Source organism: Nuphar pumila, chromosome 7 (assembly GCF_984573655.1).
Source record: "Nuphar pumila chromosome 7, dmNupPumi1.hap1.1, whole genome shotgun sequence".
NCBI classification, from domain to species: Eukaryota; Viridiplantae; Streptophyta; class Magnoliopsida; order Nymphaeales; family Nymphaeaceae; genus Nuphar; species Nuphar pumila.
In genome coordinates, this window is record NC_143255.1 from 29127554 (window position 1) to 29145094 (window position 17541).

The window sequence follows — 17541 nt, forward strand, 5'->3', positions numbered from 1 at the left end:
TCCTGCTTACAGGAAGGTTGAGACAAGTATTTTCTCATTTTTGTTTATATGTTTAGCATCTTTGTGCAGAAGTGGAAAAACTAGAGCATAGGTTCTTGTTTGAAATACTTCTGGACAGTACCATTAACACAGATCTCTAGAAGAGGGACCGGCAAGCCCTCGATCTGTGTCTAGTCTTAATTTTTCACATCATTATGTTGTTGGATGAAATTGGACCTGCATTGATCTGTGCAATGGCAAAGGTCATCATCCCAGTAGCGACCTCTGTGCCATGGGTTCTGATAGTGTTTGGGCCCCTTTCTTGATTTTTATGATTGTCAAACACAATTTTTTCACATTTTTTGACCATTTCTCGTGGTTGTTCTTTCTTCATTTCTTGAAACAATTGCTGATATTTTGCCGAAGGTGTTAGAAATACAGAAAATTTTCGATTTCTCACGAGATTTTAGCTGTTTAAATTATTTTGTCATTAGGCTTAGCATTGGCTTCTGACTGACTGAACCCAACCGGAGCTCCGCGTGGTTGGTAGGAGCTGTCAGTGCACGCCTCCTTGTGGTGGGAGGTTGCGGGTTCAAACCCCAGTGGTATGTTGAATAATAACTGGTGGGGGGTCTGCCTAACCCCACCTTACCTTTCAAAAAAAAAAAGTGTGCCCATTTATTGCCATTCAAACTTTTAGAATCTCCTTGTTTCTCTTTCTGAATCTTGGATCCCAGAGATTATGTAAAATGATGTGTTTTCTTGGATTTTCTTGCTCAAACAGTATGAAGGAAGTCCCTTCTCGACTTGGGCCTGCCTTGAACCTTGCATAGACTTGGGCAACCTGGTTTGAGTTTGACCAAACACCCTTATATCTAGCATACACGATAATGCTTGGACATAGTGGTAGACCTACTCATCCAAGCCGTATCTGACCTAGTCCAGTCAACCATGTTTTCTTGCCATTGTAATGATAGCCTGTAGGGCTGTCAATGGGCCAGGGTATCCAACCCTTTAGGGTTACCTAGTAGGGTTGCAAACGGGTCGGAACAGCTAAATTCATGGGGACTTGGATCGGGAACAGCTGGAAATTGTGAAACCGCTGTCCTGGATCTGACCTATTTGCATGGTCATTACCTACCAAAATAAGATGTAGCTGTAGGGTTGTCAATGGGTCGGTTTTGATCCAGAACCAACCTATACCAAACCCTATAGGGTCAGGGTTTGGTGATAAATAAGAAAAATCTATTACAATCCGGATTGGACCCAAAGGGCTCAATTAATATATAGAGCTAGGTATGGTTTGTGAAATTTCATACCAAACCCGAGGCCAACCCGAGTTGTGACTAATATCTGCAAATTTTTGATGTAAAAAGGATAAAAAACATTATTTTACCGGGTATGGTCTGTGTCTGGTATAAGGATTTGGGTATGGTTTCTCTTATGGTGGGTCCGCTTGGACCTGGGTCTGGACCTAGTATCAGTATCTCAAATCAGGTATGGGTCTGGTTCCACCTGGGTCGGAACCAAACCCGACCTGTGGACACCCTTTGTAGCTGGTTCAAGTTGGGCTTTGGGTTATATGGAGTGGACAAAATGGAAGCTCAAACCTGACCCATATAGTTTAAAGAGTCTCTTTCTCTCTCTCTCTATATATATATATACACACGTGTATGTATATATAGAGGGAACTGAACATATTAGGCCTCATTTTTCATTCTGCCCTGTTCTGCCTCATGGTTTTGAAGTGTTTTTATGATAGATCTAAACCGTTAGATGTGCTTAAAATGATTGATTTAGTGAGAATCAATTCTTTGATCATGTTTTTTTTATGAAAAAACATGTTTTTATGAGCTAAAAAAACTAGTACCTTCATAGCTATTGATTTTGGATTACTGGAAAAACTGTATATGGGTCACATTCCGTGATCCAAAAGCCGGTTCCCACTAAACAAAACCTATAGATCACATCTATGATGTTAGATGTGAGAAAATGTACCAAAAAATGTGATTTTGAGAGGGCGAGAAAGTGGGCAGCACCAATGCCTTAATATATATATATAGTAGAGTGTAGGTGCTTAATGGGCTTTTTAAGTTTTTTTCGTTTTGTTTTTAAATTCTGACGATTCCAACACATGGTGGGTTTTTATAAGGTGCGAAAAATCAACGGTTCAAAATCTTTATAAAATTTTGAGGCTCCAAATATCATTTTTTTTATTGAAAACACATGATCGAGGAGTGAATTCTTAAATCGACCATGCCCAATACATTTATGGGGTTGGAACTATGAAAAAAACACCAGAAGAGTAGAAAAACCCATTAATCACCTAGGTTTTGCTATATATATATATATATAAACTAGCAAAATATGTAAATTGGTATGCACTGAGATTTTCATAGATTTATTTTATCTTTTTCTAAAATTTCACTGTAGCGATCTAGATGTTTGGTTTTATAGAAATATACTTTTGGATCATCCGATTACAATGTATAAGAAAAATCTTTTAAGGCTTGAAAGTCAAAGTTTCAGAATTTTCGTAAATATTCAAGGATAAAAAATCAATTTTTTGATCAGATTATGATGTTCCAACAGTCGATTTCAAGCAAATAGATTACAGCCAAAGGGTTAGATTTGCAAAAAAACTTATGAAAATCTTGGTTCATACTAGTTTACATGTTTTGCTGGTTTACATGCTCCAGTTTCCCATATAGTGTGTTAGTTCCAGTATCCATGAAGTCTACTTTTGTAAAACTTCTGGTCCAATGAACAGTTGTCATGTGCACAATGTCCACACATGCACTATGCAGCTGTCATTTTTTGGATCTGGATAAGGAAAACCAGAACCAGACCCAACCCCTTTAGGTGATTGGATCTGAAAGAGCTTAGCAAATCCATAGAAACGTTAATCAATTGGCTAGATCTTGGAGCCAGACCTGACCTCCTTGACATCCTACATACAACTAATATGGGAACATACCATCCGATCATGGAGATGCCATTAACAGCTGGTCCCCAAACCACCAAGACCCAGACCACACAGTCTCCACTCTCACTTAGTAGCATGCCCGAGGTTGCTAACCCGGACTTGGTTCAATCGAGCCCAATTAAGCGTTCTCGGTCTGCAAGAATGATCATACCACTACGCGATTGAACTTCGCTGCAACGTACTTGGGCGAACCAAATCTTAGCCTAGTCAATTCCGTGACTTGGTTGACTCAATCAGGATAGATTGGTGCAAGTCTTGGTTGAGTTGGACAAGTTGAGCCAAGGGTAGGTCCAATTGACATGGACCTAGTCAAGCATGTTGTGCAATCCAGAAGTTAGAGGATTGGTTTTGTTATTTCTTGAAAAAAAATGGTAAGTTGATACATGTCAAGAATGAACATATCCAGATTTTATCTTGGGTCCTGGTTCAGTATGGAGGCTTGATGAGCATGGAAGCATTAAAGTTGCAAATGGAGAAGCAGAAATTCAGAACAAGAGCAATCAGAACTCCGGGAAGGATCTGGTGGCTGCCGTTATGCGATGCGGATGGTTCTGGTGAAACTTTGCTGGATTCAGGTGCCATTAGATGAGCTGGAGCTTCCTTCTCATTAGCAGATCCTGGGAAGAAAGAAACTTCAGATTTGGGTCAGATATCAGATTGAATCCAGATCCATTTAGTCGGATTTTGCAAAGAAAAGAGTATCTCAATAATCGGGTCCGGCTTGGGGTTGGGGTCTTACATCCAAATATGAATCTGAGTCCAACGGATATCGATTGTATCCCATTAGCTGTTTTATGTTAGTCACATCCAAATTCAGTGCTACTTTATTTCATCTGAATCTGAATCTGAATCCAAATCCAATTAGCAGGGGTCTTATGGATATCCATTGGACTTCGATTTGGATTCAGTTTTGGATCTAACTAATTGGATTTGGAACTATGTATGGTTCCAATTAAGTTCCCGGCTAACCAGATTTGGATTTGGAACAAATAATAATAATAATAATAATAGAACTATGTATGGTGATGAATATGAAATAATTGGATCTTGGGTTGGTGGATCTAGACTTGGATATTGAGAGTATATGATCTTAACCAGAAACCCAGTTAGCATCAAGGCCAGCTTTGTCATATATGCGAAAGCTTAAACAGGCAAAATAACTGTAGCCAAATTTTCGTGAGGAATTGAAATTCTTTGTTTTTCATGTGTTTTGTGACTGCAAAATATCGAGAAAAATAAATAAACTAAAACATAAGAAAAATTGTAAAAAAAAAGTTTAACATATGTAAAAATGTAAAGACCATTTTTCTCAAGAAATAGATGATAACAACATAAATAACATGATAAAATCACGATATTTTTAAAAACAAACAAAGATACGATTATATTTTCTAAATATTGAGATATTTTGAACGCTTTTGATTGCTGACAAAATATCGATATAATTTTTGCATTATTTTCTAAACTATAACGATATTTGGTCAAACTGATCATAACCATGAGTCCATGACTATAAGATGAATCCAAGAAAAATACCAGATGGTGAGTGGAATGGAGGCAACGACCCAGATCCTGCGATCGTGAGAAAATGCCAGATTTGTAGTCAGGAAAATAAGACAAAAAAGTTTAAAAAAAAAGACGGTTATTTCTCACACTGTCCATTTAGCCGTCGGGTGTGAGTACCGGACCTGGGTGGGTCCAGAACTGGGTCCAACTTTAAGGTTGCGAATGCTGGGTTCTTATATGGGTTTTGACCAGACCAAGTTTAGGACCAGGTACAACTGAATTGTCCAGATCCAGATCCGACTGAACATAAGGGCATGGTGAAATCTTAACTTTTCACATTTTTACATCCCAAAGGGGTTTGGCAGGCGGTCTAGGTTCAAATCCTATGGGCATCACCAAGCTCACGGAGTTTTACGCTGTCAGGTGATCATAAGTACGGCAGGTGCGGCTAGGTCTCTGATCCTGGGTTTCTCTGTGTAAATATAAAAAATATCAGGCCGGATCTGAATCTGATATACAACTCTTAAAGCAGATTCAGATCCTACGAGTCACGCACAATAACCAGATCCTATCGGATATGATATGGGCCAGAATCGATACTAGAACCTTTAACAGCATTAGGTATGGGCATCCAGCCTGACATCGCCAGGTTTGGGCAGGACACAAGCCTGACCGAGTTTCGATCGGGCCGAGCTTGACCGTCATGAGCCCTTTGAGCAGGCCCAGTCCGTTGCCCAATGGGTTTTCTGGTGCCTGACCGACTTAAGATAAGCCGGGTTTGGGCTTTCTCTGCAGTTCGAAACCCAATAGAACATGTGCCGGACCCGGCCTGAACAATAAGCTGGGCTCGCCTCAGATCTGGGTAAAAAAAAAGGTGGGCTGGGCAGACCCGAAAACCGGATAAGGTGCAGCCTGAACCTAACCTGAGTCGGATCAGGAAGTCGGGCAGGTCAGGCTTGGGCCCTTAATCGAACTCTAATAAGCATCGCGTCGGGCCGGGCAGTCCAATGTTCACTATCTCCAAGAAACTATCTGGTACCGGACACCCAGACTAAAAAAACGAGTCTTCGTCGAATCGTACCGATTCGTGTAATCCGATTCGAAATTAAAGGCCAAGAAAGAGAGAGAGAGGGAGAGAGACTGACGGAAGAAGCAGAGTCGGGAGAGGAACGGCGATACGCCGTCTCCGGCTCCGGGAGACGGACGGCAGAGGGAGGGGAGGGATAGAAGGCGCGTCGCGTTGATGGGGAAGCCGAGCAGCGAGCGGTCGACGACAAGGTGGCAGAAGCAGGCAGCGTCCGATCGGAGGGCGTCGTTCGCCGGACCGCAGCAGCCGGAGGGCGGGGAGGATGTGAGGTTATTCGGCGCAGCCGATACGTAAGCCAGGCACGGCGCCAGCGACAACAGTGTCTCGGCGCAGACGCTCGGCGGCGCGCCCGCAGCCGAGACCGTGCGTTGGTCAAGAATCGCCGTCAAAATTAACGCCGTTAGCGCGGCGGTGACTGTCTCTCGGAGGGTTAGCATCGTCGACGCTGCACTGGGTGGCGAGGGAATTCCGTCAGAGAGAGAGAGAGAGAGAGAGAGAGAGAGAGAGAGAAATAATACTGTTATAAGGTTAGTCTCGGTTTTTATAAGGCTCAGGGAGTCTCGGGAGACCGATTCGAGAGGTTGGGTTTCAAGAAATGGCTCGCTGAGACGCATGTCAGTCTCATAGATACAACTTAATCTGATATAATTTGTTCTAGCATTGTTGGATCTGGATTTAGACGCGGACCAGGGCACGATCCAACTAGACAAATCCAAAGTTTCAAACATAGGTCAACATAAAACACTGATCCAGATCCAAATTTGGTCATATGAGTCTGGATCAGTCCTGAACACGTTTTTTCTTATTTTTAAGATCCGTATTTGCAAAAAAAAATTGGATTCGGGTAGGAGGTTCGACAGAATCTGATCTGTTTGCACCCCTTGCCAATAATCTTGTCGCCCTCTATTGTAGTTGGGTCGCAAGTAACAACCACCATAGTTACAAATATCGCGAGATTTATGAAAATTTTGCTATAATATCGTGAGAAATTGCTTGAAAGATTAAAACGGCAATTTCTCGTGAGATTTATGAAAAAACATAAATACCGTGATTTAAACATGATATTTACATTTTAAATGGCTATTTATCATGAAAAACCATTTGTTTTTATTTTTAAATACATTTTATTAATATTTTCTTATAAAAATTATTTTTATATTTTTAATTTATTTTTTATTGCAGAAATTTTGCCAAAAAATGCGAGATTTATGAAAAAATTTCAAATTCTAGCGAGTTTTTTAAAAAGATTGCCGTTTTTACCATTTGTCACTATGACAACCACTAGGCCTGGACTCAGGTTTGAGCCATATAATCCAGGTTCCACTTCAAGTCCAATGTCAAATGTGCCAATTTTATATCTGGATTGAAGTCTTAAATTCGGGTCCAGACAGGATTTGATTGGCAATGATCTAGGACCTGATCAAGCATGCTGACCAACAATTTAAGGGTGTACTTGATTCCATCCCCTAAGGATGTTCAGAGCTTAATTTGAAAATAATATGTCAGAATTAATGTCATCTATAATTTGAAAATATCATGAATTTGTAGTTAAAATTTCAATATTTTTAAAAATAAGAAATATTTTTTAACATGTTAAAATTGTGCTAAAAATGTTTTTTTTTTCAGATTTTTATCTGTTCAAGCATTCTGCCCAGCAATTTAAGGGTGTCCCCGATCCCATCCCCTCAGGATGAGCTTAATGCATAGTCAGAAATGTCGTCGATAATTTAAAAAAATCGGGAATTTGAAGTTAAAATTTCGATATTAAAAGAAATCAGCTAATATTGTTTTTAACATGTTAAAATTGTGCTAAAAACAGTTATTTCATATTTTTATATTATTCATATTTGTTTGGATAATCCAAGAAAACTGCCTCACTTTTTGCAAGCTCATTGGTGTAAAAAACCCGTCCCCTTCACCTACCAATAGGGCTGCAAATGGATCAGAGATGGTGAGGTATCTAATTCAAATCCGACATGTTAGTTCTGGATTTGGATCCTTTAAGTAAGATACAAATGTGCGCTCATATCCGACTTGAATCTGTTCAATCAGACTACTCTTGGATTTGGGTGGGATCTGTGTCGGTATTTTAAGTTGAATATGAACTTGTTCCAAATAAAAATCCAATTCAGTTGCATCTTTTTACATGTAAATAACTTTTTTTCTTCTATTTTCCTTGGATCCAGTATTACCACATGCATTTAACCTCACCTCATCTGATGTTCAGATTCCAATCTGGATTAGGATCTATTGTTTACAATTTAAATCCAGATTTATATCTAGCAAGAACTGGCCAAAATTCGACACTTTTATACTTTTGCCTACCAGGCCAAAATCCATATTCAATCTAAAAGCTTTGGAATCCTTCATGCAGTACAGACATGCCAACCTCCCATGTGTGCTCCAACCAGATAACATACTATATGCAGGAAAGTCACAGATTGTCCATAGAACAATGACCTTCATGTTGAAATTTTGTTTTTTGTGGGCATCATACGTGGTAACACCGTCATCCCACAGTACTTTTAATTCATCAATCAATGACCTTAAATATACATCAAGATTTTGGCCAGGTGAGGTCGGACCAGGGATCAACAGAGACAAGAAAATATTTGGACGTTTCATACACAAGCTTGGTGGAAGGTTGTATGGAGTTACAAATACTGACCAACATGAGTATGGAGTTGATCTACCCCCAAATGGATTAAATCCATCTGTACATAGACCGAATATAACATTTCGCACTTCCATTGCGAAGTTCTGATGAGTACGATCAAAGTGCTTCCAAGCTTCAGCGTCAACAGGATGCGTGATCTTGTTTTCATCGTGTCGAACTTTATTTGCATGCCATCTCACGTGTTTAGCTATCCTTGAAGACATATACAATTGCTGCAATCTAGGAGTGATAGGAAAGTAGCGGAGCGACTTGCATGAAACTTCCTTTGATCTCGTGTTATCATTGCCTCTTGTCTTTGGCTTGAACCGAGGATGCCCACATGACGGGCATAATATGTTGTTTTCCTGCTTCTTGAAATACAACATGCAGTGATTTGGACAAGCATCAATCTTTTTGTAACCCATACCTAGAGCGTTGACCATAACTTTCGTATGATAAAAATTTTGTGGCAATTTCTCATCTTTGGGCAACATACTCTTCACAATCATGCATAAACGGTCAAAACATGATTGACTCAAATTATACTTGGACTTCAAATTCATTAGTTGAAGAACTGCAGACAAGATAGTGTGACTCTCGCAACCATTTCAAAGTGACTCATCAACATCTCTAAGTAAATCGTAAAATCTACTAGCTGCATCGTTTGGTGATTCTTCATCTACGACAGTTCTTACATCACTAGAACTCATAGCAGAACCCAGTTCTGTTCCTGCGACATCAAATATCAAACATGTATATAGATTATCGTGCACCACATTCACCCGTGCATCAAAATCGTTTCTAAATTCTTCTTCATGAAACATCCAGTTCTCATAATCACTCACAAAACCCTTCCTGTATAGGTGATGTCTAACGCTATAAGGTTCTACAAATCGACTATTCTTACAAATCTTGCAGGAACACCTAATCTGACTTGTGGGATCCACTGTACTGACACTTGCCATTGCAAATTCAATAAAACTTTCAACACTATCCATATATTCATGCGATAACTCATTATCCACTATCCTACGGTACATCCATTCACGGTTTGCAGTCATTTTCTTATGATGTTACGAATAATAGCCTAACAAATTAAAAGAAAACAATCGGAATACTACGATGAAGAAAATATCAAATTTATCACGCAATATATGATGTCATACAATAACACAAATTTTGATGCATGCATTGATAACTTAATATTTTCATGTGCAAACTATTAATGACACGATACAATCATTTGAAACATGCTTTCATTATACAATTTCACATGGAAGTCATAATCAAATTGAAAGTAACTACATGCAAGCATGAATACAATTACATCAAACATTGCAATACATCATAATCATTCATATCAAACAAATGGCAAACATCTACCTACAACAAACACACTTTAATATCTCACTAACTACTACCATGCCTAGCATGAACTCCGTACTCCAAAAATAAGAACACTTCCATATTCATACATTAAAATCATGCTCAACATGATCTCCAAACTCCAACAAAGCAACCCTAAATATCAACAACTAAGTGAGTGTGTGAACAATAAAGTGTTACATCTAATAAATTAAATAACATGTGATACACTTGCATCACTTACTCACCACGAGTATTTACCCGATTTGCATTGTTTTTGTCACTTACTTACTACAGGTGGCTGAGCACGAGCTGGTTCCGTTGAAAAATTTGCACAAAAAATGCTGTTTTAAAATAAAGTCACCACATAAAAAAAAGAGGTTGTTCCGGCAAGGGGTCGACTCCCCTGCTGTTCCGGCAGGGGGTCGACCCCCTTACGTTACATAGGGTGTTAACCCCCTTACGGAACATAGGAGGTTAACTGACCCCCAGCCTTTCCGCCAGTGAGTCGACCCCCTACCGGAACAGCAGGGGGTCGCCCCCCTGCTTGAGCAGGTAGAGGGTCGACCCCATGCCTGTTCCGGCAGGGGGTTAAACCCCTGCCAGAAAGGCCGGGGGTTAACCCCCTACCGGAAAACGCAGCGGGTTAACCCCTTGTGTTTTAAGGCCGGGGGTTAACCCCCTGTAAAACGCGGTGGGGGGGGGGGGGGGGTCGTTTACCTGTCTCCGGGCGTCGGGGCCTGCAAATGGTGGGACCGGCGAACGACGGGAGTGGGACCGGTGAACGGCGGGAGTGGGCGAACGGCGGTAGCGGGCGAACGACCGGAATTGGCGATTGACGAACAACGAACAACGAACAACGGGAGCGGGATCAGCAAAACAAGAAAAGGAAAAGCTGTCTGGGATTAGGGTTATTCGAAAATTAGCGACGAATTAAGTCCGTCGCTAAGCAAACGCAAATCAAATTTACAAAACCAGCGACGGACTATAGCCCGTCGCCAAGTCCGTCGCTAATTAGCGACGGAACAACTTTTGTCGCAAACGTTGTCGCCAAATGTTGCGGCCGTACCGACAAAACAATATGTCGTAAAATCCGTCGCTAATTAGCGACGGATTATATTCCGTAGCTATTTTCGTAAGCTTCATTCATTATAGCGACAAATGTTTTTCGCTCGTTAATCCGTCGCTAACTAGCGAGGGAAATATTCCGTCGCTAAAGTCCGTCGCTAACAACGTATTTTCTTGTAGTGTCAATATTAAAAGAAATCAGCTAATATTGTTTTTAGCATGTTAAAATTGTGCTAAAAACAGTTATTTCATATTTTTATATTATTCATATTTTTTTTGGATAATCCAAGAAAACTGCCTCACTTTTTGCAAGCTCATTGGTGTAAAAAAACCCGTCCCCTTCACCTACCAACAGGGCTGCAAATGGATCAGATATGCTGAGGTATCTAATTCAAATCCGACATGTTATTTGTGGATTTAGATCCTTTAAGTAAGATACAAATGTGCGCTCAGATCCGACTTGAATCTGTTCAATCAGATTACTCTTGGATTTGGGTGGGATCTGTGTTGGTATTTTAAGTTGAATCTGAACTTGTTCCAAATAAAAATCCAATTCAGTTGCATCTTTTTACATGTAAATAGTTTTTTTTCTTCTATTTTCCCTGGATCCAGTATTACCACATGCATTTAACCTCACCTCATCTGATGTTCAGATTCCAATCTGGATTAGGATCTATTGTTTACAATTTATATCCAGATTCAGATCTGGCAAGAGCTGGCCAAAAAATTCGACACTTTTACACTTCTGCCTTCCAGGGAATACACCCAGCTTTGGCCTTGCAGCAAGGGATGCATAGGGCTCTCAACCATTCGGGTATCCTACGCATCAGGGTATACCTAAACCCGCCCAGATAACAAATTGCCAGGTTCGAGTTTGAGTTCGGGTTTTGCCGGGTCATGAAAATAGAATCCCATTCTGAGCCTGCATAATTTCAGAAATTTATTCTACTTTGAAAAAAAATAAAAAATTTATTTTTACTGACAATACATATAAAATACTCGGGTCAGGTTAGATGCCCGGCAAAAATCATAGCCCAAACCCAGCCCACATATTGCTTGGGTTGGGTTTGGGTCGACCTGCATATTATTCGGGTCTGCAGCTTTTCATGTTTATACTCAGGAATTTGAGTGCAGGTCAGGTCGGGTACCCAGTACAAACAGGATCCATTGATAGCGATACTCGTGATGTCCCTTCAGCTTGGCTTACCAACTGCTATTTATATATTTACTGTAAAATTTTATATTATTTTGTATATTTTTATACAAAATAATATTTTTCCAAAAAACATATTTTTATATATGAATTATTAAACTCTCGTAGGGAAAGAATTTTTTTTATATATGAAATATTAAAATTTTACATTTATACACAGAAAAGAACCCGCACACTCATGCATACACATTAGAACCACACAACGGCATACCACAAGGAATTGATAATAGCAATTGGCTTCTTCTAAAGCGTGCTACCCAGAACTAACAAAGCAAGCATGGACGAGGAAGAGAAGCCATAAATCCTCTGAGCTGAGCTTACTGTTGGCGATGGAAGCACGGTTCCGGCGACAGCAGGTGGCGACGACAGTGGTGGTGGAACCACTACCAGAGGAGTTGGTGGCGCCGGTGATGGCGGTGCACTCACTTCTGTAGTTGTCACCGGCGCCATAGCTGTGAAAAATGGCAAAAGGGAACAAAGAAGATCATCTAATACGTTAAATAGGATTCCAAATTCTAAGCCTGCTCTTGATCAGGTTTAACTACCAAATCTTGCCTCTAGGGGAATTACTTTTAGATTAAGCTAATGATGTCATGGAGTAGGTGGTAGCTGCCTACCACTTTCCTAGCGGACTCCAGCCTACTGGAATTTGGAAGGTTTTTTGTTTTTATTTTTTTAAAAGTCTGATCATACAGATGTGTATCTACATGCTTGGTTTTATAGGAATCAACTCTTAGATCGTCCAATTCCGACACAGGTAGGTTTTTATAAGATTTAAAAATCAACGGTCTATAATTTTCAAAAATATTCAATGCTTAAAAAATGATTTTTTATCATAAAAATATAATTGAAGTGTCATTTTCTATCCAATCGATCATGCCAAACGCATCTGTAGGGTCAGATTTGCGAAAAACAACCCAAAAATACCTAATCATTAGTGGTAGATTGGCGGTAGGCTTAAAACGTAATAGGCAGCTTTATGCTAAACAAATTATAGTCACAAAAGTTTAAAACAGGAAATTGAAAGCCAACCTTTTTTCTCGTGAGAAATTTAAAATGTGTATTTTGGTCACAAATTTTATCGGCAACAAAATTAATTTAAAATATAAAATACCTTCTCCAACGGAAATAATGAAAATAGGTTTGGTGAAAATATCCTTTTTTGTATTGATGATATTTTTCGCAGTCGACTTCATCTTTTCTCCAACGATCAATATATCATATAGATTGTATTTACCTGATGGAGGAAGCGATGGAATTGTGGGTCCGGGTACGCCAGACGCTGTCAAGGAGAAAATAATTAGAAAAGAAAATGGAAAAAGGAGTATTCTAAGGTACAAGTATGGACTTAAACGGGTCATACTCAAGTCGGATCTAAGCATTACCGAGTCCAACTTCATCGGGTCTGACCTAATCGTATATGAATTCAGAGTCGGATAAAACCAAATCCGGATCCGACTAACTTAAAACCCAATATCTACACTTAATCAGGTTTGGATGCAAAACTCGATACCAAACATGAATCCGATTATTAATCGGATCTGAGTTTGGCTACGTGCAAGAAATTGTCAGGCCTACTAAATGATATTTTTTTTGGTTGATAATTAGGACAAAAAAGTAAAAACCTTGGGGTGGACAAGTGATAAAATTGATATTCATGAACTTGGTCAATGTCTTTCTTTTTTGTTTTTTGAAGAAAAATGAACTTGTTAAATGACATGTATTGCTTTAAATAATTTAGTTGGAAAATGGTGTGATTAAAAATAATAAAAGACTTTTTATTATTATTTAATGTTCTTCTACATCAAATTCACGTCTACCATGGTTGTGATTTTACCTGCAGGTTGTGGAGAAGCGGTGGAAGTGCCTGCACAGGGTAACAAAAAAAAAAAAAAACAGAAAAATAGCATTTGTTATTGATTATAAATTAAAAAAACAAATGGTAGTGATTATTATTTTTAAACAGTTAAGCTGTGGCAGGAAAAACGTGACCTAGTTCAGGAACTTGGCAATCTTTGGTGACACCCAAGTGGAAAAGGTTAGGTTCAACTAACATGGATCACATCTCACTAAGAACCAAGTTATATATTAAACTCCTTTAACAGGGTGAACAAAGGCTGAAGAGCAACAAAGTTATCTCTACAAATACATATGTTCGAGGATTAATTTCTAGATTTAATTTAGAATTTCCTGCAACTAATAGGATTGCCAAACTAATTCAGAAAAATCTGGATTTTCGGGTTGGACCACTGGATATGTAGGAGATCTGGAATTTCCTCCACTATATGGTCTCAATCCATACTATCAGCTCCAACCTGGATCTGGATATGGATATATCACTTAGAACCATATCTGGATCCAGTTGGAAAGACGTTAATTAACTGGGCCTGATATAGCTCCTTAATTAAAGTGTGTTTGATTCCCTGGACAAAAGCCGCCCAGACGCACTCGGCCACTTTTGTCCGGGACATAAATGTCAGACCCCTCAGGGTATGACTTTTGGATCCCAAAATTCAGGTACAAAATGGCCCCATGGGGAGTATTTTGTCCCTTCGATGGCGCGTATCCCACCATGGGATCTCTTTGTCCCGGGCTGGTTTTGTCCCACATATGGATCTGGACTGTCCTGATCCGATCATGGTAGGAACCGTTCTCGAAAACGTACCTTTGCATAGCAGTGGTACAGATGGCATATTGCACGCGCTCGGGAGCGAGACTGCGAGGGTCCGGTTGATGGGGACCCCGAGCGGCGCATTGGTGGTTAGGATGAGGCAGAGGCAGTCTGCTGAGCTGCTAACTAGGGAGCTAAGGGATCCACAACAATCAGCAGTTGGGGAGCTGCCATTGCCACTGCTTCCAGTGACATAGTTCAGGCAAGGACTGAAGTTACTGAGCATGGCCATGGTGCATGCCGTCGTGATCTGGCCCGCTACCGGTGAGATTATAGCTGGATAAATGGTCATTGATAAGACTAAGAACTTGATTAGGCTAGTGATTATCTCCATCTCTATGACCACAAATCTCCAAAATCTAGAGATTGGTATGGTGTAGATAATGACTTAGTTGTGGGGTTTGTGTGTGCTTATATAGAGCCTGTAAGGACAATTGGTAGATTGTGGAGTTCAACAACCACTAAGAAAACTAAGCTAATGATATCAAGGCTTTTGGTCAAGTTGGTAGTTGGGGTTCTTGAGAAGGTGATGATATTGGGATTTGACTTTCAGAAATGACCAGATTGTGTGAGAGTTCACTTGGACCATCTTTTTGAGAAAAGTCGGATTTTTCAAATAGGTTCATTAAGTGAATCGGATTTTTAAAAAAACCAAGGTCCGAATCCAGCATTGTGTGTATTTTTTAAGTGAAATATATATGTTTTAAATACTCTTTGAATTATATTCGAGCAGAAATAACCCAATCCTGACCAGTTGTTATTTGGGCGCGTAACAGTGAACCCTGATGGGGTGGGATGCCAAACCTTTTGATCAATGTTGTCAAAATCATATCGGCTATCGAATCGTTTGGCCGACGAATCAGTTACTATTAATCTCAACTGAATTGGCTAAAAAAATAATTAAAAAATATGCTGTGTCAATCAGAACGTGACACATGTTAAAACTATTGAGATAATATTTAAAAAATAATTTTAAGCATTTTTGTTACCTTTATTAAAAAATAGCCAATTCAGGTTAGTATGGTATCGATTTTCTGCCGATACAATAAGAATCGGCCCATTCGCACCGATACTGACAACATTGATTTTGACCTATCCATTAAAAGAAGGATAGATATTTAAAATAGTTTCTTATTTCACCGCAGAAACAGGCGGGTCCCAACTTTGTGCTAAAATCCGGACATTTAATATTGTCAAAAAACTGTATGTTTGTTTGTTTGTGGGAAAAAGGGCTTTGTTTCTTATGGTTTGCTAAGGTTGAATGTGATTGGACTCCCCATGTACCATATCCGGATCCGAAATATTTTCTTGTCAAAATTCCTTATATTATTTTATATATTTTCAGGAAATAATAGTTGGGTCAAACCAACCAATTGACAGCCCAGCCCAGCCCAGCCCAGCCCAGCCCAGCCCTCTTGAGGACTCCCAAAGACCATGGAAGTTTAATAGGGGATGGAAAATCAAACGGAAGCATTCTTCTTTCTCATGAAGAGTGAACAACTCCAATTAATTTCTTTATTAAAATGAAAATAACATGGTGATGCAAGAGAAGGGATTCTGTTAAACCACCTCCAAGTGGCTTTTGTTGCTTTGGTAGTTATGTTTCTCACCTACATATCTTTTTATTCTATTTTATTTTTTAGATAGGCAAGCTGGGGTTAGGCAGACACCGCAACGTAGCATTGGGTTTTGAACTTGCAATGTCCCAACACAAGGTGACCTGCAATGATAACTCCTACCAAACAAGCAAGGTAGGATCAAGCTTGCACTTGCTGGGGGGGCCATATTAAATCTTTTGGTAGGATACATCTTTATTCTAAGACAAGCAGTACACCCCGCCCCAAGAAAGTGCAAGCTTGATCCTACCTTGCTTGTTTGGTAAGAGTTGTCCTTGCAGGTCACCTTGTGCTGGGAATATCTAGAAATATGTAAAATAAATAGAAAATTAATATCTCAATAAAATCACAACAAATTAATTCCACTATATATCGTTTTTTTGTAATTTTAGTGCAACCTATCACAATTTTCGTATTTATGTGATGTTTTTCATTTATTTTTATTTCCCCCCAGATTTCCTCAACAGTTTCAAAATGCATTTTTTTTTATCTCAAGAAAATTCTAGGACGAGATCCATAACGATGGTCTGAAAGAAGTGGAAAGTTCTCTAAGAGAAATGCAATCATATGTTTCTCTCTGTTAACCCCATCTTCTTTGTTAAAATGAACAAAAAGAATTGCCCACAAGGGCTTGATCATCTGGTAGGGGGGTAACTTGTAAACGTTGCCAAGTTGACAGAACATCACAAGTTCGAAACCCAGAAGGGGCATCCTTTGCCGCAAGATTGAAGCTGGGTGTACTCCTAGGTGGACTGAAGAGAAGGGACCTCAAGGATTTTATCATGGGGAGGTTAAACAGTGTGTGGGTCAGTTTCCTTTGGGCTAGCCAAAAAAAGTAAAATGAACAAAAAGAATTCCAAGGCTCCCCACACAGGGATGGTTCTATATTCCAAGAAATGAACCATTAAGGCGAATACAATAACTGGATGGCTAGGTCACACTATCATAACCGAGGGTTCTCAGTGCCTATCATGCTAGGGAAAATAATAAAAGATGCATGAATCAACTATATTTTCATCTCGATAGTGTTCAAGGACGTATACAATAGGATGAAACCTCAAGTGCAATTAGGCACAAGACGAAGCAGGTTATATGCCCCTCCCCCCCCCCTGAAGACAGTCGTTAGCTACATCGTGTGTTCGGGGTCCCAATGAGCGCCACATATGTAAGCACGTGCGGCTCATATCCCCATGTTTGTCAGCATCAATTAGGATCGGAGTCCGATGCAGTTGCAAAAACTTAAGTACCATTTCCTCTATTGGTGCCATAAAAATGATGATTCTAGAAAAAAAGCAGTTGCAAAGACTTAAGTACCCCGAAGATGATTATTTAAGACCCAGTCCCTGCACTGCAGGATTATCTGAGAGAGGAATCTCTCCTGAAGAAGGCCATGA

General features: G+C 39.7%; 1 protein-coding gene across 1 annotated transcript; it reads right to left on the minus strand.

Moving 5' to 3' along the window:
- Positions 1-3391: 3391 nt before the first annotated feature.
- Positions 3392-5995, minus strand: LOC149831687 (non-specific lipid transfer protein GPI-anchored 10-like). The gene is made up of 2 exons (XM_090013066.1): positions 5617-5995; positions 3392-3582 (listed from the first exon to the last, which is right to left on the minus strand). Exons 1-2 carry the CDS (start codon positions 5993-5995, stop codon positions 3392-3394), a joined length of 570 nt encoding a protein of 189 aa, XP_089869192.1.
- Between the last annotated feature and the right edge of the window lie 11546 nt (positions 5996-17541).